Here is a 23,355-nt window from a genome sequence, read left to right as displayed (position 1 = left end):
CATAAAAATTATTTTGAGTCATGTTTCCGTTAAACATATCATTAATAAAAAATATTATAATTAGTATAAACATTTGTTTAGGACTTTAAGATTTTAATAATTCATATATTAATATATAATTAACAATAAGAATTGTATTACTTTTATGATTCCTAAATAAGAAGAAGAATTGTATTATTTTTGGAACTCAATAGAAAAAGAATTGTACCTTTAGAATTCTTAAACATGAATTTTCGAATTATAATTATATTTTTTATCCGAAATTCAAGAAAAATCAGAAGACTGAATCGAACAATTCTAGAGACGCCCGCATCCTCCTTTATATATATATATTGATGATTCTCGAATACTGTTATATAAACCACCTGACCGAAATATAAATACTCGTGGATTTGAGGTGGTGCTAACTGCTAACAGTGTCACCTCGGCTGAGTCTCTTCTTGCCCGCATGAATATATACAAACAAGGACAAACACATATCAATCCCATATTACACAATGCTCAGTCACTTTTTCCATTGGCTTCAAGATTTTTCACAGCTTCAGCTGCTCATTTAGCCAATGCATATTCATCAGAAAATGAAGAACAAGAATCAAATCTTGATTCTTCATGTGTAATTCGAGATAAAGATCTTTTACACAAGACCCAGAATGGTGGGCTTAGGATTCTTGAGCTAATTGATTCTGGGTCGATTCAGTTAGAGGCGAGTCTTTATAATAAGTTATTGAATGAGAGTGCTAAATTGGGGAGGATTAGAGAGGGGAAAGACGTGCATCAGCATTTGTTGAGGTCGAGGTTTAGGGATTATCAGGTGGTGTTGAATTCTGTGGTGAATATGTATGCGAAATGTGGGTGTTTGGAGGACGCGCGGAAGGTGTTTGATGAAATGCCGGTGAGAGATGTTGTGTCCTGGACTGCGTTGATCACGGGGTTTTCGCAGCATGAGAGGTATGAGGAGGCGTTGGGATTGTTTTTGGGGTTGTTGAGAGTGGGGTTGGAGCCGAACCAATTTACGTTTTCGAGTTTGCTTAAGGCTGCTGGGGGGATGGGGAGTGGGAAAGAAGGGAGGCAGATTCATGGGTTTTGTTTGAAGTATGGGTGTGATGGGAATGTGTATGTGGGGAGTGCACTTGTTGATATGTATGTGAGGTGTGGGTTGATGGAAGAGGGGGGAGGGGTGTTTCGTGGGTTGTCGAGTAAGAATGATGTTTCGTGGAATGCTTTGATTGCGGGGCATGCGAGGAGAGGAGAGGGGGAGGATGCACTTCGGGTTTTTAAGCAGATGCAGAAGGAAGATTTTAGGGCGACACATTTTACTTATTCTAGTGTTTTTAGTGCGTGTGCGAGCATCGGAGCTTTTGAACAGGGTAAGTGGGTTCATGGACATATGATAAAGTCGGGGTTAAAGCCTGTTGCTTTTGTTGGCAACACGCTTCTTGATATGTATGCAAAATCGGGTAGTATTATGGATGCTATAAAAGTTTTTGATAGACTAGTGAAACGGGACGTTGTTTCTTGGAATTCTCTGCTAACTGCATGTGCACAGCATGGGCGCGGAAGTGACACTATTAGATACTTCGAGAAAATGCTTAAAATTGGAATCAAACCTAATGCTATTACTTTCCTTTGTCTTCTCACTGCTTGCAGCCATGCTGGTCTTCTGGAGCAGGGGGAGCATTACTTTAATTTGATGAAGAAGTACGACATTGAACCAGACACCTCTCACTATGTGACTGTTGTTGATCTAATTGGCCGCGCAGGTGACTTTGATCGTGCTGTAATGGTTATAGAACATATGCCAATCAAACCAGAGGCAGCAGTCTGGAAAGCACTACTTGGGGCCTGTAGGATGCATAAGAATGCTGAGTTGGGTGCTTATGCTGCTGAACAAGTTTTTAAGCTTGATCCCAACGATTCAGGACCTCATATAATCCTGTACAATATCTACGCCTCTGCTGGCAGATGGAAAGAAGCTGCTAAAGCAAGAAAAGCAATGAGAGAGAGGGGGGTTAAGAAAGAACCTGCCTGTAGTTGGGTAGAGATTGAGAATGCTGTCCATATGTTCGTGGCAAATGATGATACCCACCCACAAAGAGAAGAAGTCTTCAAGATGTGGGAAAAGATTACTTTTGAAATTAAGAAAATTGGGTATGTACCAGACCCGAGTCATGTCCTTTTGTTCGTGGACCAGCAAGAGCGTGAGGCCAAATTGCAATACCATAGCGAGAAGTTGGCGCTAGCATTTGCACTACTTAACACTCCTGATGGATCTGCCATTCGGATTAAAAAGAACATTAGAGTGTGCGGTGATTGCCATTCAGCATTCAAATTTGTATCGAAGTTGGTGGATAGAGAAATCATACTGAGAGACACTAATCGTTTCCACCATTTCCGTGATGGTTCGTGTTCCTGTGGTGACTATTGGTAGCTATTGGCACCTGATATCCAGTTGTCAGAGAAACAGAATGACAGCTTGCCAACAGTTGTAAGTGACTCACTTGTTAAAATTTTGTTCGTTTGGTCCTCGATAGAGGCACATCTTTAATTCTTTCTCAAATATGAAACTTGAATCATTTGGAAGCATCGTATATATAAAGAAATGCTGAAGTGCGATGTACAAACAAAGGTATAGATGTATAGATGAGCTAGTTAGCCATGATGAAGTGGGGATAGCTGAAATGTTAAATGAATCCTCATTGGTTAATATTATTTTGAGAGAAAATTTTACCAAGTATAAGAATATGGTATATCTTATTTGATCAACAAAGGACAGATTTTCTTTCAGTTTATAGGTGAATCGCTACTGTAGTGAGAGCAGCTTTCCAGCGATCTACGACTACCCTATCAGAATAATTTGGATCCTCAATGTATATGTGGATATACAATATATGTTAACCAATGTTTTGGTGAGTATTTGCATATAAGATTCTTTATCTTCCTTCTGTCCGTTACAAAATATTTATGTTTCTATTTAGCCTGACCGATTTTAGCTGTAATCAACTGATCGCAAGATTTATTCTACGCTGATAGCTGTCACGGTGGAATGTTGTCTTATTCTTTTGAATTTGCTATTCAAACTTTGGAGCTTGAATTGGGACTGGAAGAATTTATTCATGGGAGAGACTGAAGAAAGATATTGTACATTGGCTGAAGTCAATGATCCTTCACTGTCTTTGAATGTAGCTTGTTGACAAGTTTGGGAAGAACAACGGTAGAAGTCTGTTTTTCCTATCTAAAAGTCACTCTCTGTGTTAAGTAGTTGTAGTCCACTTATGAAATGCTCGACACTGGTGGTATCAGCGGCGGGGTGCTCCAGCCTCGACTGACCTTCGAACAACAATTGAAACTTGGTTCTGCCACTGCTGAGCCAGGCGTCCTTCCTAGAGGCCACTGGCAACCAAATATGTCCCTTTTGAAGCAGTTGGATCTCCTCAACCACCTCTGGTATTTATTCCTCTCTGGTCTGTTGTCTATTAAAATTAAAAGCTGTGTATCATTGGTTTGAAAAATTCTTTTAAAATAGCCGTTGACTCTTGTATATAGCACAAGTTTTATTCTGGTCGAGGCTTGAGGGCCTCTATTAATTGGATGAAAAGGATGTGTTTGTTTCTGTAGCTATGAACTTATAACATACCCAAGTGAATCCTTAGCAAGGAAATGATTCTTTTATTTTAGTTAATTTTATTTCTTATTTGATTATTTTTGCTAATTTCAGAAAAGTATATACTCCTGCATTTTTCTTAATATAAGAAAAGTATATTGCACAGGTAATACAGGGTAAGTCTATTTACAAAAACATGAAAACGTTAAACATGGTTCCTGTTTTACACAATCTACACTACAAACACCTGATTTTCAATTGTGTTTAATTTAATTTTTTTTTAAAGGAATTGTGTTTAATTTAATGTTTTTATTATAGGGAAAAAGGAAAGAATAGGATGAAACCACGTCTCCCAGCACAAGACAAAGCTCATTCCCGGCTAGGTGTCTTGGCAACTACTACCATTCATTCATCATCCAACTAATCATTAATTCATTATTATACATACTTTATCACTTATGATTATAATATTAATATATTCCATGACTATGTTTCCCACTATTGTTATTATTATTGGCCCCAAAAATAGGTAAATATCTCACTCACGTGTGATGTTTTCTCATCATTATATTTCTGTAAAGACAATTTGTAACAAAATCACATATATTCTGTTAGTAAATCAAATTTTTCTTCTTAAATTAGTTAAACAATATAATATAATTTTAGTAAGTGTTTTTGTGTAAATTTTAGATAGTTAACTGCTTTATATTACATGAGAAAACAGTTTAAGAAGAGATCAAAGTTCAAACTACTTCCTCTATTTCAGAAATATAATAATCATAACAATTATTATCATTATTATTATTTACATGTATCATAAAAGCATCTCCACTCCCCCGCATCATCTCCCACTGCCTTCAACCTTCTTATTTTACTAAATACTGTATGACTGTATATTACACAGCCCATCTTCTATTTTTAATAATCAAACATTATTTTGAATATATAGGGAATCAATTTAGATAGGGTAGCGGGGAATGGATATTGTTTAACTAGCCTACAACTCGTTAACCGTTATATGAATATTCAGCAGGTAAGATTATAACAATATAACATATGTTTAGTGTTTTTTAAGTGCGGGACGGACCTGTCTTCAATGTTGTGAAAAGCGTAAATCGGTTCTAAGCGGTGAAAGGACCTTCTAGCACTTAAGCGGTAAAGCGGACACTTAAGCGGAATTTAAAGCGGGTCAATAAGCGGATTAATTATATATAATTAAATATTTAGTTATAATATTAATATATTCAAAAATAATATTATGTTGTGGTAAGAATTTAAATTAAAAATATTTGTAATAAAATATATATTTTGAATATTTTAATATAATTATTGTTATAATATAAAAAAATTAATATTTTAAAATAAAAAAATTTGCAAGGCAACATCATTTTGACCGCTTAATCCGCTTAATAATCCGCTTAATCTTCAAAAACGCTTAATCACTCGCTTAGTTCAAAATCGAAGCGTTTTAAGGCCGATTCCGCTTAGGTGTCCGCTTAATGCGCTTTTTACAACACTGTCTGTCTTACGCTTTTTAACCGCTAGGGGGTTTATTTAATCCCGTCCAACAATTAAAAAGCGCTGGATATATTAAAATTTTGATATAATCCTACGTTGCTGAATATTCATCTGATAATCATGAAAAGTGTGTTGATTAAGAGGTCCCTGTCATACATATGCGAGAGGGACCTGGCCCCATTTAGATATATTTCAATTAATTTTGTTATTGCCAGTATTTTAGATAATCATTGTTTAATTATATTGTAATACTTCTCTGTTTTGGTGGGATTATAATATTGCCGCATGATTATTATCCCGACGTAAATAACATGGGGATTAGGGAACAGGAAAAGTTTGATTTAGGAGGTGGTGAGAACTTCTTCTGACTTGTGAGTGAGGAGTGTATGAAAAAGGAAGTGAAAAGAAAGGCGGGAGGAGCAATCCCAGCCACTGATTGAAAGAGATGGAGAGAGACACATGAATAAGATCATGTGTACGACGTTGGAGGGCTGCAGTAGGATGTGTGTAGGCTGTACATATATAGAACTACAACAACGTGGTCACATGATTAAAAGAGGCAAGTGGGAGCTTACTATGTTTTTCCTATATCCCTTCTTCCCACACGAGTACCTTATCTACTTCTAGCTACAATATCTCCGTGCTGTGATTTGTCTGTCCACTTGTCGCTCTCTCATTCGCTGCCTTCAGGTCAAAGGCTGGCTGTAGCAGATTATATAGAAATACCAGTACTAAATCTTGGTGTGTCTGGGCTGGAATTAATTAATACGAGGAGTTTTCTTGTATTATTATTATACGATTAATCAGCTTTATCATCGTTTGTGATAACTTATTTTAACCGCTGTTCTAAAAATTCCCGATTTAACCGATTAATCCCCTGCATGATCGGCCACCGATCTGAATTTTGAAATCCGATTAATCCTTATATATATTTCTTAATTGAAGTATATATGATAAATTATTAGAATTAAAATACTATATTACTTTAAATATGAGTAATTATAAAATTTATGAATATAATAAATATATTAGTTACTAAATAGCTAATATTATAATAACTAAATGTTAAATAATATTTTAATATTAAAATAAATCCGATTTTCACATCGATTAATCCTTCGGATTAATCCCCGATTTCCGATTAATCCCTGAATCGGTCAACCGATTAGGTCCGATTCTCGATTTCTGTAACACTGATTTTAACGATAAAAATTATACGATGAAGTTGGACCTGGGTACTACATACAATAATATATATAGGAGATCTTGTTTGATAAAATCATTGTTAAAAATTGTGTTTGGATATGATAAAATTAGATCTCTTCAGGATTGTCCCGGCTCAATTAAGGTATGTGATTTGGTCAATCTTTCAAATCGTAATATTTATAATATAATGCTATATAACACATAGTATGTGATTTGATATGAGTTATGCGATTTATATATTTAAAAATTATTATTTTTAGACAGAAATACGAGTATAATTTTAAATATGTGACAATAAAAATATAAACTAAAATGTCAATACGATAATAATATATATTAAGAAATATATTATATATATATGAGATTCATTTGTAAAAATCAAGTATGATAATAATTCTAGTTCTTTTTATATTGAACTAATTATTTCAAATTATCTCAAAAGGTTTAACAGCTATCATAATTATAAATAACGTGTCATAGTATAATTTTATATAATAATTAATAAAATTATAATATGTCAAACCGCAACATGTATTACAAGTGCGTATATATTCATTAAAATATTAATTCATAACTGGATCACAAAATCAAAAACCAAAGAAGCTTTTTGTATAATAATCTCTCGTCTCCGTGAGTAGTATGTATGTATCAGTTATTTTATGTTCATAAAAGTTTTTTAAAAATTAATTAACAACTAGTACTCCCTCCGTCTCTTAATACTTTTTCTGTTAATCATGTGCGCGTTTGCCAACACACATTTCTTATCTTTAATATTTTTAATTTCGTATTAGTATTAAATATAAAAATTTTACTGTATTAAAGTACTCATAAATACGAATCAAACAAGATCACTCATGATTATATTTTATCTTATAAATTATGTATAAATTAGTAGTCAATTGCTTACAATAAACAGTGCAAAAAGTCAAAACAGGAAATGTTTTTTGGTACATAGGGAGTATATTTTATAACCCTATTAATATGATAGAGAAAAAAAAAAGTACAAATTTTCCGGGCGATACGAGATAAAAAGTTAGAGAAAGAGCAGTGGAAATATCTTTGACCGGTGAGAGATATAGAAATGTTAGTGGGATGTGGTGCATTATTATGAGCTGTCCTTGACAAGACCCGCAGCATTTGTCTTGAAGCAGAAGTAAGTCATATCTACGTTTAACTATACTTACATTACACACACAGAAATGGAAATATTATAATGAAGCTGGGAATATAAACAAAGCAAGCAACCAACTCCTGTAATATCAAACCACTCTACTTTTTAGATACTCTCCTCAACTCTCTCCCAATCACATGTAATCTCTCTCTCTCCCTCTCCTCTCCCAATCACATCTTTCCCATCCCCACTCTCTCACAGCTCTGTGTTTTCTTCATCTAAAGATGTTGGATCTGAATATCAACGATACAGCTCAAACTTCATCCTCCGACACTTCTATCTCCTCCGTAGTCAACGGATCTCCGGCTATTCCCGCCGATAATGCTCTGATAACGAGGCAGCTCTTTCCGGTGAGTGGACTCGAGGCCGAGAAGACGAGTCACGGAACCGAGGCGGAGTCGCAGTGGCTGAACTTATCGGTGCCGCGAGCCGGTGCTTATACGGGAGGTTTGGTGGATGAGAAGGCGATAATGTCGGCCACGCCGCCGTTGATGAAGGCGAAGAAGAGCCGGAGAGGACCGAGGTCTCGGAGCTCTCAGTTTCGTGGTGTTACGTTTTATCGCAGAACTGGTCGCTGGGAATCTCATATCTGGTATTATTTTATCGAGAGTAAAAATATTCGTTTCTGTTATTTCGTGATATAAAATACTCCTATGAATTAATTTATCGAGATTATTAATTTATTTATCGAGGTTTTACCGTACATATAATCTTTTTATAGTCGACTGCCAATATATAGGTAGTTGATGATGATAATGAGCTATATACAGAACTTCTAAATTTGAATTTTTATCTATAAGTAGAAATGTACAATAAATAATTAAATATACATCAGGTATCTGAGTAATATTTTGCAAGCTAAATTATACTGATATTTGTTGAATTGATTACGAATGTGTGTTCTGAATTTTGTTTTACAGGGATTGCGGAAGACAGGTTTATTTAGGTAAATATTCGGATTAGAATGTGATTAATTTTTACTGCAATTAGTTTCTATTGAGGGAATGTTGATGGTCTATTGTTTGCCTCAATTGTTTTAGGTGGATTCGATACTGCTCATGCCGCTGCTAGGTTTGAGTTTTTTCGATCATCTAGTTTCTGATCTCAATTACTATGTTTCAGTTGCTGTAGTTTTGCTCTCGGTTTGGCTAATTTGAATTTGTTGATGTAGGGCTTATGATCGTGCTGCTGTCAAGTTCCGGGGGCCAGATGCTGATATCAATTTTACTGCAAGTGACTATGAAGATGATCTTAAACAGGTGTGGATTGAGATTGCTCCAACTTCTTTTAGATTTTTTATTTGTCATTAATTTCAATTGTGTAAATTATTGATGAAAATTTCTGTTGTAGACCAAGGACTTGACGAAAGAAGAATTTGTTCACATAATTCGTCGTCAGAGTAGTGTATTATCTCGAAGTAGCTCAAAATACAGAGGGGTAACTTTGCATAATAATGTTCAATGGGGAACTCAACTGGATAACTTTCTGGGGAAGAAGTAAGATTCGCTGCAACTAAAAATATAACCATCTGTTTCGTATTCTTGTTGCCTCTTCCTTTTATTGTTGTGTAGAGGATTACAATGCCTGTTTGCAGGTATATCATATATGTATATATTGGATTAGATCGTTAACCAAATAGGAGCTGCAACTGTACAAAACATCTTGCCATCATATGTTCATACTGCATCTGACTGAATTTTTAGCTTGTTCTATGTATCTAATATTCCAACATCTGATCCAGGGATTCTAATAAAGGTGATGGACCTGTAGCAGAGACGAAGTTTGTGCCCAGGACTTGTCACAACAATGTTAGCCTGGCAAACAAAAATCTAGGTACAGTAAATTAGAAGTTAAATTTTTCTATTTATGTTATGTTTCTGTAAAAGAATGTTCTACAATCTAAACCTGAATTATGTTAGCAGATTCTGCTGAGACACACCATAATCTGGACCTCAACCTCTGGATTTCTCCTCCCTCCCATAGCCATGATGCAGCCTCTCACTTGTCTGGTGTAAAAGGAAGCAAGGTAGATATGGTTCTTTTACCTCTGTGGACATTTGAGCTTTGGGTGATCATGACGAACCCTCTCTTTCCATGTCATTGTCTATGTAGATTAACAAGTTCAGTATAATGGTTAAGCTTATGCCCCTTATCTATCTTTCTTGTATTTCATAGGATGAGAGATATGCTCCTGCTGGTAGAAAAAGTCCCTACTACTTTTCTTCCTGGCCTGGCAATCATCCCGGCTTGGCACCAAACTATGAGGTGGAGTTTGAATTTGAAACTATGAACGCAATATCTGTTGGCTTATTTTTGTGATTTCAATACCTCCTGTATTTCTAATATGACCAAACCTCATACATCAATATATCATCAATGATCATAAACAGCGAGCATAACTTTTTGTCAACAGGTAACATCATATAAGGAAATGGAAGTCCAAGTTGTTCCATCACGAGGAAACTCCAACAGGGTATGGCAAGCAAACAGGCAAGTCGTCGACACCTTGCCATTGTTTTCTACAGCAGCATCATCAGGATTCCCTTGTACTTCCCGGACATTTCAGCCTCCCTCCTATCGCTGAACAATCAAATCAAGAAACTCGGTTTTGCCAACACAATTCATCGAGATTACCTTATACCACGCCAGAAAAACAGAAGCAAATTAACTTCTTCGGGAAGGCCATAGCGTGCTTATATTTCTTCAATGATTAGCTAACCAAGACAGCTAGATGGTGAAACAACCAAGATCTTTGAGAATTGTTTCATTGTCCATTTTGTGTGAATATCACTCTTGTAAAAGATAAGTTTGAGCAAACATATGCTTATTGCTGAAGAGTGAAGATCTCTACTTGTAACTTCTCATTATTCGAGATTGTCTTCAGCCTGAAATGCCAAGCCTTGGATTAGCTGACCATCTCGTACAAAAACTGTATGATCCTACTGCCTCGGCACCTCATCTTTTTTTGCAGGAATGATGGTGTAGTTTATGCATTTTAAACCGTTTGTGTTACTCTTCCAAAATATTTAACCTTTATTGTGTATATTTTTTTTTTTTTTGTCACAAGATACTTTCACGTATAATAAATTGTATCAGAATACAATAGCAGCTGTCAGGAGTTCCTTTCGTTCAAGAAAGTTTACCATCTAATCCTCGGACATGCAGAGATGACCGGGAACACTTAGACAATAAAGCTTTAATGTTCGATAAGAAAACACCCATAGGAGGTCTCACTATCATTTTTTCTTCTACTTGCGTATCCTGAAAAAATAAAATACAAAAAAATAGAACATAATAAGTTCACACACACAATAGAATAATAATAAAAACTATCGAAAAACGAAAGAGGAAAGCCAACAAACTCATTCAAAAAATATGAATATAAAGAATAAGGAAAGTAAAATAAAACTAATGCGAAACAAATCATAAAAAAATCTACACCAAAGAGATAGTGAAATCTCTTTGGTTAGATACCTTATAAAATTTAAATCCAACAGAATACAACTGACTATTGCTATCAATAAATATTTTAAATATAAATAGAAAAATATAACTGAAAATTGAAACCATAACTAAGATATATCCACTCAAATACAAAACAAACTTGAACTATACAAATTTGGTATACACCAATCAACAAATCAACCATTAATGTTGCAATAATACCTCATTAAGTGATGTGTTATTTTATAACTAACCGCAAGCGCACGGTGTCTATCGTAGTGCAGACTGGCAAATGCGGGTTGTATCCTCAAGGAGACAGATGCTATCAATTTTATTCAGTTATATTCAATTGTTTCCAGAACAAAACGATTATTAAATATATTTTAAATAACTAAATTACACTAACTAAAAAGACACTAAAATAATATATTAAAGTCTAGGGCAATCAGGTCCACCATGCTCATACAATGATTGGCTCTAAGCTAAAGCAATTAAAGCGGTCATGCAACTAGAGTTTGTTAATCTCTCTCAAGTATCAACACTCTCGAAACATGCTTACACAAATAATCACTTTTAGTAATTCGATTAATCAGGTAATTAAAGCAAGGTTAATCACTCTCGAGTATTAACGCTTTCAGAAATCCAATGATGCTCTCGCACTCAAATTCAATTCTGCTAATTGTATGTGTGCCTCTAGTAGTATATCTCTCGATCATACTCCTATTCGCATAGAATCAATTCATGATATCGGCCGATTACACAAATCAATATTTAAACATATCAATTAGAATTAACCAATCAAACAAATCACTATAAAATCATGCCAATATCATAGTGCAAACATGGCTTCCCCTTAAGCCCTAGAACGCACTACTCAATAATAACTAAACAAGTAAAACAACTAGGACAATAAAGAAACATAATAAACTAATAAGAGTAGAGAAGAAAACTATAGATTAAAACCCTTAACCTCCATTGTTGTCACATCCATGGAAGTCACGGCCTCCTCATAAGTCACTAACCCTAATTCTAATCTAATAGTATATCTATACTATACTATAATAAGCCAACATGGGTATAATTTGTAGTCCTATGTTTAAGTTATTTTTTTTGGTTTGGTACTCTCCTTTTGGTACTACAAGTCTACAAATGTGGAGTCTATTAGTCTTACATTGTTAAACAGTTTCAAATACTAAAAACACTCCAAACAATAACTTATCATAGAATATTTCATTAAAAAATTATAATGATGTTATAAATAAAATTATAAATAATAATTTTGAATATCTTTTTATAACAAAAAATTTTATATAACTCTTTTTAATTTTAACGTGTTCTATATCAATATAAACACCACACATTACATAACTCTTTCTAATTCTAATCTTAAAAGTTTCTGTTGTCAAAAAAAATCAAGATTGCAGAATTATGTTGAAATTCGATTGATTAGATTACTGAATCTTTCAAATGTATTACAAGATCGTCTATGTTTGGAAAAGATATGAATTTTTTGATTTTTTTGATTTTTAAATCTACATGTACTAAATTCGAATTAAATGTATTATATATATATATATATATATATGATATATATATATATATATTTGTTAGGGTTTGTCAATTTTCAAGTAATCGAGAGAAAATATAGTCAGTTGAATAATATAATTTAATTAAATTCAATTTATTAATATTAAAATACTAATAAAATGATGTTAAAATTTAAATTATAAATAATAAATTAAGAACTACATATCTCCGCCCGTGCTTCGCACGGGCTAAAGGCTAGTATTGATAAAACTAACAACTATCTCTAATAATATAAAGTCTTTTAATATTTAAAACTAATCTATACTATACTATAATAAGCCAACATAGGTATAATTTGTAGTCGTACAAAATTTTGGTTTGGTACTCTCCTCTAAAACTAAAAGTCTACAAGTAGATATCTATTAAACAGTTTCATATACTAAAAACAGTCCTTATGTATATTAATATCTTTTTAAATATAATTTATAATTAGTTAACAAAAAGGTGAAACTATTGTTAATAACATATATTAATATTAAAAATTACTTATAAATAAACGTATAACTAATTATAAATATACAATTTTGAATATCTTCTGTCTAAAGTACATATAAATAATTAAAGACGCTACTTTTTAATTATAACGTATTCTACTCGAAATTTAACACTTACGTATTCTATTTCATTACAAACACGAGCCATTACGTAACATATGAAGATATATGAAATATAAAAAATTTGATTTAAATTGAATAATAAACTGTCACATATTAATACAGAAAAATATTTATAGATAGATAATAAATTGTGAAAGCTAAATTTCCGTTAGAAGATATAACGAGTTGCTTAATATAATTTAACTAAAATCCAATTCATTAATACTAAAATACTAATAAAATGGTGTTAAGAATTAAATTATAATTAATAAATTCCGAATCATATACCCGCCCGTGCTTTGCACGGGTTTAAAGGCTAGTATACAAATAAAATTCCAAAACCAAGTAGGATTTAGTCTCAAAATTCGTAGCATTCTGTTCTGTCCAGTTTTCGGGCTTTTCCAGTTGGACTTTTCTTGCTGGGCCACTTCTAAATTAAAGAAAATCTCAAGGGCTTCGCGTGGGCTGTAAGATCGTCCAATTCCGACACCCGGAACTCAAGATATGGCCCAAACAGTGCACAAATCGGGTTGAACCCAATAAATCCGAATTTTAGTAGAAATTAGCTCCAAAATAGCTAATTTATCTCCAAATCCTTCTCAACTTGGAATTCTTTATTTCCTACAATAAAACATGAAAATATATTAAATAAATATCCAAATCAGTGCAAAATATAATTAAATATGAGAATAAAATCATATAGAATATATATAGCCCCATATATAGCCCCCATGAATTATGGGATTCAGGCACAATAATCAGCAATAAAGAGTTTATCAATTAATCACCTAATTAAAACACAAGAATTCAAATTTAAGCACGTAGAGGAAAGTCAAATACCAAAGATAAACAAATTTAAAAATAGTCAACTTATCATTTAAAAAGTAACTAAAATTAAGGCCTACACTTACTTCTATTTAAAACAAACAATATTCAAAATTACAAAATTAAAACGAAATCATGCAATAAAATTAAATGATCAGAATAATCTACGCGCACTAATTGAGTCACCGCTACATTATCTCCACCGCCATCGCCCAAGAACCGCAAACATTTGTCAAGAACACTAACGAGAAACTAAGAATCAAAATAAGGATAAATAACAAATAAGATCTAATTAATCATGCACTATAAGATTGATACCACAAATTCAATTTCCTCTAATTATGATAAAAAAATATATTTAAAAAATGGACAAAGTAGGATACAAAACAACCCATAACATCATAGATTCAAGCACACAATTATACCTAATCATGAAAAAAATGAACCCTAACCATGAAAAAAATGGAATATAAACAGCACCACAATAATATATATTATAAATCAAAAATTATTATAATCATGTAATTTTATGTTTTGGAAAGATCACACCTGTTAATATGTTGTAGGGATATTGCCTCGTCGCATCTCCGATCAATTTGATATAATGTCAACACAATGAATAACCGAGACATGACTGATCCGATTTTTTCCACCCATTTTCTGGCCACCCACTCCAATCGTCAAGAAATTGAGGAATCAAACTTTTTTCTGCTTTAGATCGAAATCGACTTACATAGACCATGTCTATGAGATTGAGCGGCCGACCGTGGAATGTAATAAACGCCGCACACAAAAAGATTAGAAAGCTGAGTACTTGAGTTGGTATGATGACAATGCTTCTGTAATTGCTGCATGCATATGATATGGCGGTTGTGGAGGGAGAAAGAGACAACTAAGTGATGAAGTGTCAAATGTCAAACTTGATAGAATAATAACCAGCGCTTACGGTATAAGCTATTGTGTATAAAATTAAGGCAGCACTGTTTGTTTAATTCCGTTTTATTTATCTTATTTCCCTGAAATATATCAATTATTTTTGAAAATAGTATGTAAATATGTATTTTTTCTGGAAATAAATAACTTACTTATACAAATAAAAATATTAAATATGTGTCATACTTATTATTAAAAATTATTGAATAAATACTGTATGAAAATTTTCCTGAAATAAGTCCGCTAAAAAAGAGAGATAAACATGCTCTTTGTATGTTCATATTCATTCACACATATTTAAAGTGGATCTTTCTGATTTAGAAAAATACAAGATACAGATTTACTAAAACTTCTTACAGAAATATAACTAGGTCAAACATTCGAGAGAGGGACTCCTTATATGGAGTTACATAGTGCGCCACTATAAATTATCAATTTTATTATAAATGCTGTTATAAAATACATATAAAATGTGATTCTAATATAGAATACTATAAAATATATCTATTTTAAGTAATTTAACACTTATAATTTGATAAAAAAAAAAAGTATATTTTCGAAACTGATTCTACAACAGAATAATTCTGGATGATTATTATTCTGTTATAGAATCATGTTTAGATATTGCATAATTTTAGATGATCTTTGGAATAAATAAATGGTATAACTTCGTTTTCGGTTTAATAATCAAAATTTGCAATTAAATTTCATAAAAAATATAATAGAATATATAATATAGGGTCTTACTCTACTACAAACCAATTCTCACCTACAAACTAAAAACCAGACCCAACAAGACACGGAATCACTAAAAACACCAGATTATTCACTAAATATTACACACACCCAATACCAGATTCATACGTATATACACATCAACTTCCAATCAACGCCACCACCACCGATTCCCAGCCACCATCATAGGTTCCGACTACCACCGAACTCGTCAATTTATTACAAATAGAGGGGCATTAATTGATTCATTAAAAATTATGATTTAAAATGTATAAATTCGTGTTTGAAGAGTTGAAAGGACGAGAATGGTGGTGATGGGGCTCATGGTGATGGTCGGAGTCCTCGTGGTGATGGTGATTTTGAACCATGGAGTGGGGGTGGGGGCTGGTGGGGATCCAGGTTTTCTGGTATAATGTGAGTTTATTATTTAGTGATTAATCGATCTGTTTTAGTAGTTCCGTGTCCTGATGTAAGTTTATTATTTAGTGATTGCGCCGCTTGTTTTAGTGATTGCGCGTCTGGTTTTTAGTTTGTAGGCGAGATTTGGTTTGTATTTGAGCAAATGCCTATATAATATGTGTATATTTATAATGGTGTGCCAAGTAACTCCATATAAGAGGGTATGCTATGGAGTGCTACCCTTCCCCGTGACAATTCCATGACACAACTGACTTAGCTAAATGCCATAACGATAGAAACAGTTTACTTTGACCGGTCGCCCAAGAAAGTCAGACCTGCTTCGAACGGAATATGGATGAATGTTGATTAAAGCGATTACTTACAAAACCAAGGACAACTATTCAGGTCTACATCAAGACAGCCATAATTAGGGAATTACGATTACATGTTATGCTGAACATTCTATTTTTGATAATTCATCCAATGCAGAATTGAGGGGCTCCAGCAGCTTGTTTTTCTTTCCCTGATTAAAAAAAACAACAATAAACCAAAAGCACTTGGTTCTCTTATAAATGAGGATCAAACTAGATAATCCTACACAACTTGCATCACATAATCACTTTAACATTTCTGATTATGCAGTCATTGACTACAACAAAACGCTTTAATCCTGTAATAAACCAGAGGAAACCGTGTATAGTATGTACAAAGATACTGAAATATCCATAGCCTAAGGAACTGCAGATACATCCAAACACATTATATGAAAACTAACTTCTGGTATTTAACATCCTACATCCTACATCCTACATCCTACATCCTACATCCTGGTATTTAAGTGTCCGCGGAAAATAACCGCGGATACTCTTTCTTTCCGCGTTTTGTTACGCGGACACATCCTACCTTCCGCACAAAATAAGCACGGAACTAAACTTTAACTCCAAACAGATCCAAACCCAGATCAAGAAACAAGCCCAAACTACCAAACAACATCAACGAGCCACGATCAAAGCAACACAAAACCAAACAAACCCCATTTCATACAAGACCAAAACACACACAATCATTGCACAGAAACAAAAATAAGTCAAGAAATTAAGAACCCATGTGTGGAAAATCAAGAGAGGAAATATCAGAAATCATGAGCGATGAATCGGAAAGATTGAAGATTTATGTGTGAGAGAGAGGGCAAAAAAGCAGAGATAAGAAACAAAAATAAGCCAAAAACTCGAGAACCCATGTGCGGAAAATCAAGAAAGAAAGGAAATGCCAGAAATCATGGGCGATGAATCGGAAAAGATCGAAGATTTATGTTTGAGAGAGAGGCAGAGATAAAGGGACTGACTTGTAAGAGAGAAGAAAGCACCAACAAAACCAGCAAAGTGCCAAATAATGCAGCATAACACGGAAAGATGGACCTTCCGCGCTTATTTTGTGCGGAATGTAAGATGTGTCCGCGTGAAAAAACGCGGAAGACATAGTGTCCGCGATAAAAAACAGCGGATACTAAAAAAAAAAATCTTTTGTCTCAGCCGTTGGATCGTCGATCCAACGGCTGAGACACAGTATGTTAAATAAACGTTCCCTGACAATCACTTGTCAGGGTACAGGACCCTAAACAGTTTGGCCATGTAAAACTAGACTTTAAACATTCACGCAGTAACTTCAGGGATTTATACAGTGACAGCAGTGCAAGCTACATAAAGCTACCAGCAGATTCAATATATTACTCGGGAAGTGATGGGGAAATTAAATACAATGATTTATTTAAGAGTTTATTCCCTTTTGCATCCCGCTGGTTTTGGCCAAAATCACTTTATTACCTATGCTTTCTATAATTGCACTATGCATCCTTTTACTATTTTTGGCGCGGCACTTTGCACCCTGTCCGTTAAAACACACAAGGGTAGTTTGGACAATATTTAAAAATTAATTATAGATAGATTTTAATTTAATTTTTTTGACCCTCTAAACGATATTTTTTGAAAATTCTTAAAGAACAAAAGTTGTAGAGAACGAAAAGATCCTTTTAAAACAATAAAATTCAAAATTATTGAAATCTTTTTTGTAATTTTTTACTAGATTACAAAAATTAGAGATCTTGTAAGAATTCGTGATAAATTCAATTAATTTCGGATTTCGATGATATTTGATGATTCGGAAAACACTTTCAATCGTCTATAACTTTCGTTCATGTTGTTTCCTCATATCATGTTTCGAAATATTTTTGAAAAATTGAATTTTAAACTAAAAACATGAGTTGTAAATACATTTTATTATTTCAAAAATATTTCAAAACATAATATGAGGAGACAACATGAACGAAAGTTATAGGTAATTGAAAGGGTTTCTGAATCATCAAAAATTATTAAAATCTGAAATTAATTGAATTTATTACGAATTTTTATAAGATCTCTAATTTTTGTAATCTAGTAAAAAATTACAAAAAAGATTTCAATAATTTTGAATTTTATTGTTTTAAAAGGATCTTTTTGTTGTCTACAACTTTCATTCTTTAAGAATTTTCAAAAAATATCGTTTAAAGGGTCAAAAAAAATAAATAAAGATCTATCTATAATTAATTTTTATATATTGCCCAAACTACCCCTGTGTCTTTTAACGGAAAGGTGCAAACTGATGCGCCAAAAATAGTAAAGGGATGCATAGTGCAATTATAAAAAGTATAGGTAATAAAGTGATTTTGGCCAAAACCAGCAGGGTGCAAAAGGGAATAAACTCTTTATTTAACCAAATGAATAATTTGTCAATAATCTGTTAAATATTATTGGGATACTATTAGTAATACATATACTTCAGTTAATTTAGTTGGTGATGATTATTTAGCAAAATAAAAGCAATTGGTAATGATTAATGAGAATAGTCCTGTATACAGAAGGAAATAATCTAACCACTGTAGTTAATTTTAGCCTTCATAATATGATAGGAAAACTGGTAAGTAACTGCGAAAGCTGAAGGCGGATAACATATTATTAGATTAGGACACCTCAAAGTTCCATCCCTGGAGGTCTTTTGTATTTACTGGAAATTACAGTTATGAGAGCTTTACTGCAACATATATCACTTTTAACAATCATACAACTAAAATTTGAATTCGTCAAACATTTCCTATCCTAGATCTAAGCAAATGAGTCACAGGAAAGTAAGACGGTACTCAACTTGGGTCTCCATTACTGGTTTATCAGGACTAACATGATACACAACTTGACCGGTCATAGGTTGTAAGATTTAATTAATAGTTTAGTGGAAGGCGAGGGTTCAAAGCCTGGTGGAGGCATTGTGCGTGTGAGAGTTTTAATTCCTACAATTGAGCTTATCCAAAAAAAATACTTGGCCTGAAAGATGGAAGTGCATACCTTCAAGGATGGAACAAGAGAAAAGACCTCATCAGCAGATTCTGGGTGAATATTGGCAATCAAGCATAACTGCAATCAGAATGATTGATGTTAGAATCCATTACATAGGTCATGAATAAACTCATCAAGTAAGATTTGAGGCTCATACTTCACTATCAGCAACACCGTGTTTCTTCAGATTTCTGAACTTGAGTTAATGGATCAACAAAAGATTGCTATGATATTAGATACCGGTGTATATAGGGTAAGAGAGGCTCTTTGACAGTTTAATCATGAACATGAGCTATATATATACTACCTCCAATCTTTAAAAATGTCATGTATGCCTTCTGAAATGATAAAAAAAAACTTTGATATATTATGTTCTTGTATATAAACAAGGCAAGAAACACTCCCGTTGACGAAGCAATAAACAGTCCCATTGAACGACAAGGCCATATTAAAGTCAGAGTCAGATTGCGAAAACCATACCTGCATGCAAGGGAAGGACCAAGTGCTTTCCATTTATATAAAATTTGGAAATCATGTACTTCTTTAAGGCATTCAGATGGATGACTCTTGGCTGCTTTCAAATTGTGCATAATGAGGGAGAAGTGTTTCTTAATTGAGGTTTTTATAAAAGCAGCACTCACTAACCCTTTATTTGTATTCTACTATATGTATTTTTGTGGCATAAAACCTGCATGGGTGCCTCATGGAGTAAAGGAGGCATTTTAGGGAAACTTATTGATAAAGAACAATGACAATTGTCCTCTGATAGTAGTTTTGAAACATCATAATACATATGTCAACCTCTTTAACCATATGCAACCAGTTACAAGACAAGATAACTGAGGCTATTTTTTAATTATTTATTGCAAACAGATGAAACAAAAGGAGATAGATACGTTATATTAAAATATTCAAAGGATACTGAAGTACTTCTTGAACAGACTGTAAACTTGTATAATTATTGCCTCTCTTGGCACGCTGCAGTCCCTTGTCAAATGAACTGAAACAGTACAACTCTTTAAGACATAAGTGGATTGCTATCGAACATAAAGGATGACATAGTATAATATGTGATATTATAAAGGGGAACAGCAGTTCTTTAAAAGGGCTAGTTAATTTTGAACTATGCCTTACGCTGGGATTTTAATAGCTGGATCTTCAGAGAGCACAACCATCTGCTCTTGAATCCCTTCTAAAACTTGGGCAGCTTCACAGTCCATCAGACATGTAACATTCTCCGGGAGCTCTGCTTAGACATAAACATATATTTCAATAAAGAAGAATACATCGTATTTTACATATAATACTTGAGTGTCTGGCCAAAAACATTTTATAGAGATCACATAAGACCAAGTCTGCAATTGATACATCTGTATGAGGGAAAAGAGGACGTGCAGATGTAACTCCTGAAGATAGCAGGAAAAAAAGATTAACTGCTGCTATAATCTAATTTAGATCAAAAGTTAACCTGCTAGTATCGGACATCTATATTTTTAAGGTATCATTCTACCTCACGGGGAATATGTTCTGAGCATCACATTATCATGGAAGTGAACACAAAGCGCTAGGCCGGACTCTGTTGGAACATGTACATTGTTTTATGTTGCTTTTTCTTCCCGTTGAATCTTGGCTCTACGTACAGGTTGTGTGTAGGGAGATGGGGTGTTTTGGGTTGGGGGGGGGGGGGGGGGGGTTTATGCATTTTTTTCTCTGTGAACCCCTCCCCTTTCTTTTTCTATCCTTCAGTGCTTTGTTCCTAAAATTTAACAATATAGACTGAACTTTACAGGATAGATGTGGCAGTATCATATTTTTTACTATAGCTTGGTCCCTCTACAAACATGCATTTATGCTTCTAATGTATGAAGCTTCTGATCATTTCCATTGCAAATTATGAACAACTTGCACTGTATGGTTGATAATTACATCTTTCATTGTTCCATGTACAAGCAAACTAGATACTAATACTTATCCAAAAAAAACAAATAAATATATAGGAGTAATTACCGTCAAAGATTATGCGCATACTTTTTGACTGTATCCCATTTCTTGACAGTAGTATTACTAGTATAATAGAATCCTGTTATGAAATATTGGTCTAGTTTCAACTTACAGAGTTACTTTCCATCATACCATCACCGGTCATATTAACATCAAGATACCAACAAAAACAATGAATTTACCCTGCTCAACTCTAAGCTGCAAAGGAGGTGTTGGTTTCTTCACTGGGTTCTTACCACCATTTGCAGCCTTATCTCTCTTTCCCCCACGATCTAGAAAGAAAAAAAAAAGACAAAGCGCATTGATAAATATCTTTAATGACAACAAATTAAGAGCTATAATCTAAGATTTAAATGTAAGTTATTGATTGAAAACAGATTTAAAAGTTTGAGGCTGCTTTAAACAATAAAAAGAGTCAATAGAGAAGATAAATCAGGAAAAAAATTCTAGAAAAAAGAGAAAAATTGATGAGGTCGAACCTTCAAATTCAAACTGAACATTCATTCCTTTCCTAGATTTTGTTGAACCGTTGTTCAGCTCAAAACCTGAAGACACTGATGTAAAAAGAAAATTAAGTCAAAAAAAAGTTCTTAAAATCTTAATAAACTACAATAATCAGATGATAAAGTAGACAATAAGCAGCTCTAGTTCAAATTAATTACAAAAATCTAGCCTCTTTTACATTAAACACCATGGGTATCTATTCTAACCGCTTTCTTTTAACATATAACATCTTCTCATTTGACATATAACAATTTTCTAGAAACACAGTGCAGGCTGTTTTACTACTACCAATTAGCACCGAAAACAATGAATAGAACAGGTAATTATTATTTTTCCTAATCATAGTAGCAAAAAAGTCTGGGTAGGTAACGACAAAATATAGGCTACTTTTACGAATGGATTGGTCGCGAATTCTCCCTGTACACACTCATCACCGCATATTCTGTCTGCTTATTACACATTGATTTCCTAGCAAGAAGAGCCCAATAACTCATGCACAAAATTACTACGGGCTAGCAGCGCAGCTTGTTACCAAGATGTCAATGCAATCATTTCTCCGTGTATATTAAAAATATTTTTAAGTTGATCTAAAATCTTAAAAAGGGTCAATAAAAATGAAGCCTACAAAAAAAACCCATAAAAATGAAGTAGAGGGCAAAATGCAGTGTTTATATAGCTACTACACGAGGGAAAATACAGAGAGCAAGAGTAATCAACATGAGAAAGTGAGATGACATCAAATACGAAAAAGATAAAATAAAGAGTGTATATAAAAGGGAATTGCATGTAATGATAAAATTAAGTGGGGAGAGGGGGAGTTACATGGGGTTTTGAGAGCTGATTTAGCACCCCCTTTTCCTCCTGCTTTATCACCCATTCAGCTTCCCCTTTGATGCGTAAAATCTCTCTCTCTCTCTCTCTCTCTGGATTTAAGCCCCGCTTTCTAATTAAAACCCCAGATTGATTATTCAGGGCTCACTAGAAAACCCTTGTGTTCCCAAATATTTTGGAGGTATTGTGCCCGTTTCGTTCTTCTGCTTCTTTTGACCGATGGTGTGAAAAAGCTGAAACACGTTCAAAATTTTTTTTTTTACTTATTTTCGAAACATTTTATTAACTTTTCAAAATTAAAAGTTATAAAGTAAAATATTTGTATTGCAATCATCTTTCTGATACATTTATATGAGATTATAATACTTTCTTCTCCTTTTCTCAATATTATAATCTCAATTAAATAAATTAAAATAATGATCAGATATGAACTCATGAAACTATAATTTTATGAATAAGATAAATAATGCATTAATTTAAAAAATTATAATTCTTCAAAAATAAATATGGTATCGGTGTATAAACAAAATTTGATTAGATCGAAAAGAGTTTGACATAGACTACGTGAACCAATTATTTGGTATATATATCTTTTATTTTTATTTTTTATTTTTAATATGATATTACCTTTTATGTAAA

The 23,355-nt window shown here is 33.3% G+C and overlaps 3 protein-coding genes across 8 annotated transcripts; 2 read left to right on the top strand and 1 right to left on the bottom strand.

Annotated features, from left to right (window-relative positions):
* Positions 1 to 349: 349 nt before the first annotated feature.
* Positions 350 to 4,191, top strand: LOC108219801 (pentatricopeptide repeat-containing protein At3g24000, mitochondrial). Of its 5 annotated transcripts, none has more exons than XR_010292292.1 (4): positions 350 to 2,485; positions 2,786 to 2,906; positions 3,012 to 3,444; positions 3,920 to 4,190. XR_010292292.1 is itself a non-coding variant. In XM_064094355.1 (1 exon), the coding sequence occupies exon 1, from the start codon at positions 449 to 451 to the stop codon at positions 2,426 to 2,428; it is 1,980 nt and encodes a 659-aa protein (XP_063950425.1). In that variant the 5' UTR covers positions 352 to 448; the 3' UTR covers positions 2,429 to 2,709. The 5 variants fall into 5 exon arrangements, 1 of the variants encoding a protein (XP_063950425.1); XR_010292291.1 differs by having other exon boundaries at positions 3,031 to 3,444; positions 3,920 to 4,189; XR_010292290.1 differs by having other exon boundaries at positions 2,774 to 3,444; positions 3,920 to 4,191.
* Positions 4,192 to 7,576: 3,385 nt separating this feature from the next.
* Positions 7,577 to 10,539, top strand: LOC108220390 (ethylene-responsive transcription factor RAP2-7). Its single transcript, XM_017394142.2, has 9 exons — positions 7,577 to 8,088; positions 8,417 to 8,442; positions 8,537 to 8,567; positions 8,668 to 8,755; positions 8,847 to 8,992; positions 9,238 to 9,329; positions 9,419 to 9,522; positions 9,672 to 9,761; positions 9,910 to 10,539. The coding sequence occupies exons 1-9, from the start codon at positions 7,721 to 7,723 to the stop codon at positions 10,078 to 10,080; spliced, it is 1,116 nt and encodes a 371-aa protein (XP_017249631.1). The 5' UTR covers positions 7,577 to 7,720; the 3' UTR covers positions 10,081 to 10,539.
* A 5,832-nt stretch (positions 10,540 to 16,371) lies between these two features.
* Positions 16,372 to 22,903, bottom strand: LOC108220612 (DNA-directed RNA polymerases IV and V subunit 4). 2 transcript variants are annotated; one of them, XM_017394420.2, is made up of 8 exons: positions 22,708 to 22,903; positions 21,861 to 21,935; positions 21,564 to 21,653; positions 20,515 to 20,626; positions 20,303 to 20,380; positions 19,538 to 19,571; positions 19,390 to 19,458; positions 16,372 to 16,538 (listed from the first exon to the last, which is right to left on the bottom strand). In XM_017394420.2, exons 1-8 carry the CDS (start codon positions 22,760 to 22,762, stop codon positions 16,464 to 16,466), a joined length of 588 nt encoding a protein of 195 aa, XP_017249909.1. In that variant the 5' UTR covers positions 22,763 to 22,903; the 3' UTR covers positions 16,372 to 16,463. The 2 variants fall into 2 exon arrangements, with proteins under 2 accessions (XP_017249909.1, XP_017249910.1); XM_017394421.2 differs by lacking the exon at positions 22,708 to 22,903 and adding an exon at positions 22,044 to 22,196.
* Between the last annotated feature and the right edge of the window lie 452 nt (positions 22,904 to 23,355).

This window comes from Daucus carota, chromosome 5 (assembly GCF_001625215.2).
Source record: "Daucus carota subsp. sativus chromosome 5, DH1 v3.0, whole genome shotgun sequence".
Classification (NCBI taxonomy): Eukaryota; Viridiplantae; Streptophyta; class Magnoliopsida; order Apiales; family Apiaceae; genus Daucus; species Daucus carota.
This window is presented reverse-complemented; position numbering and strand designations above follow the sequence as displayed.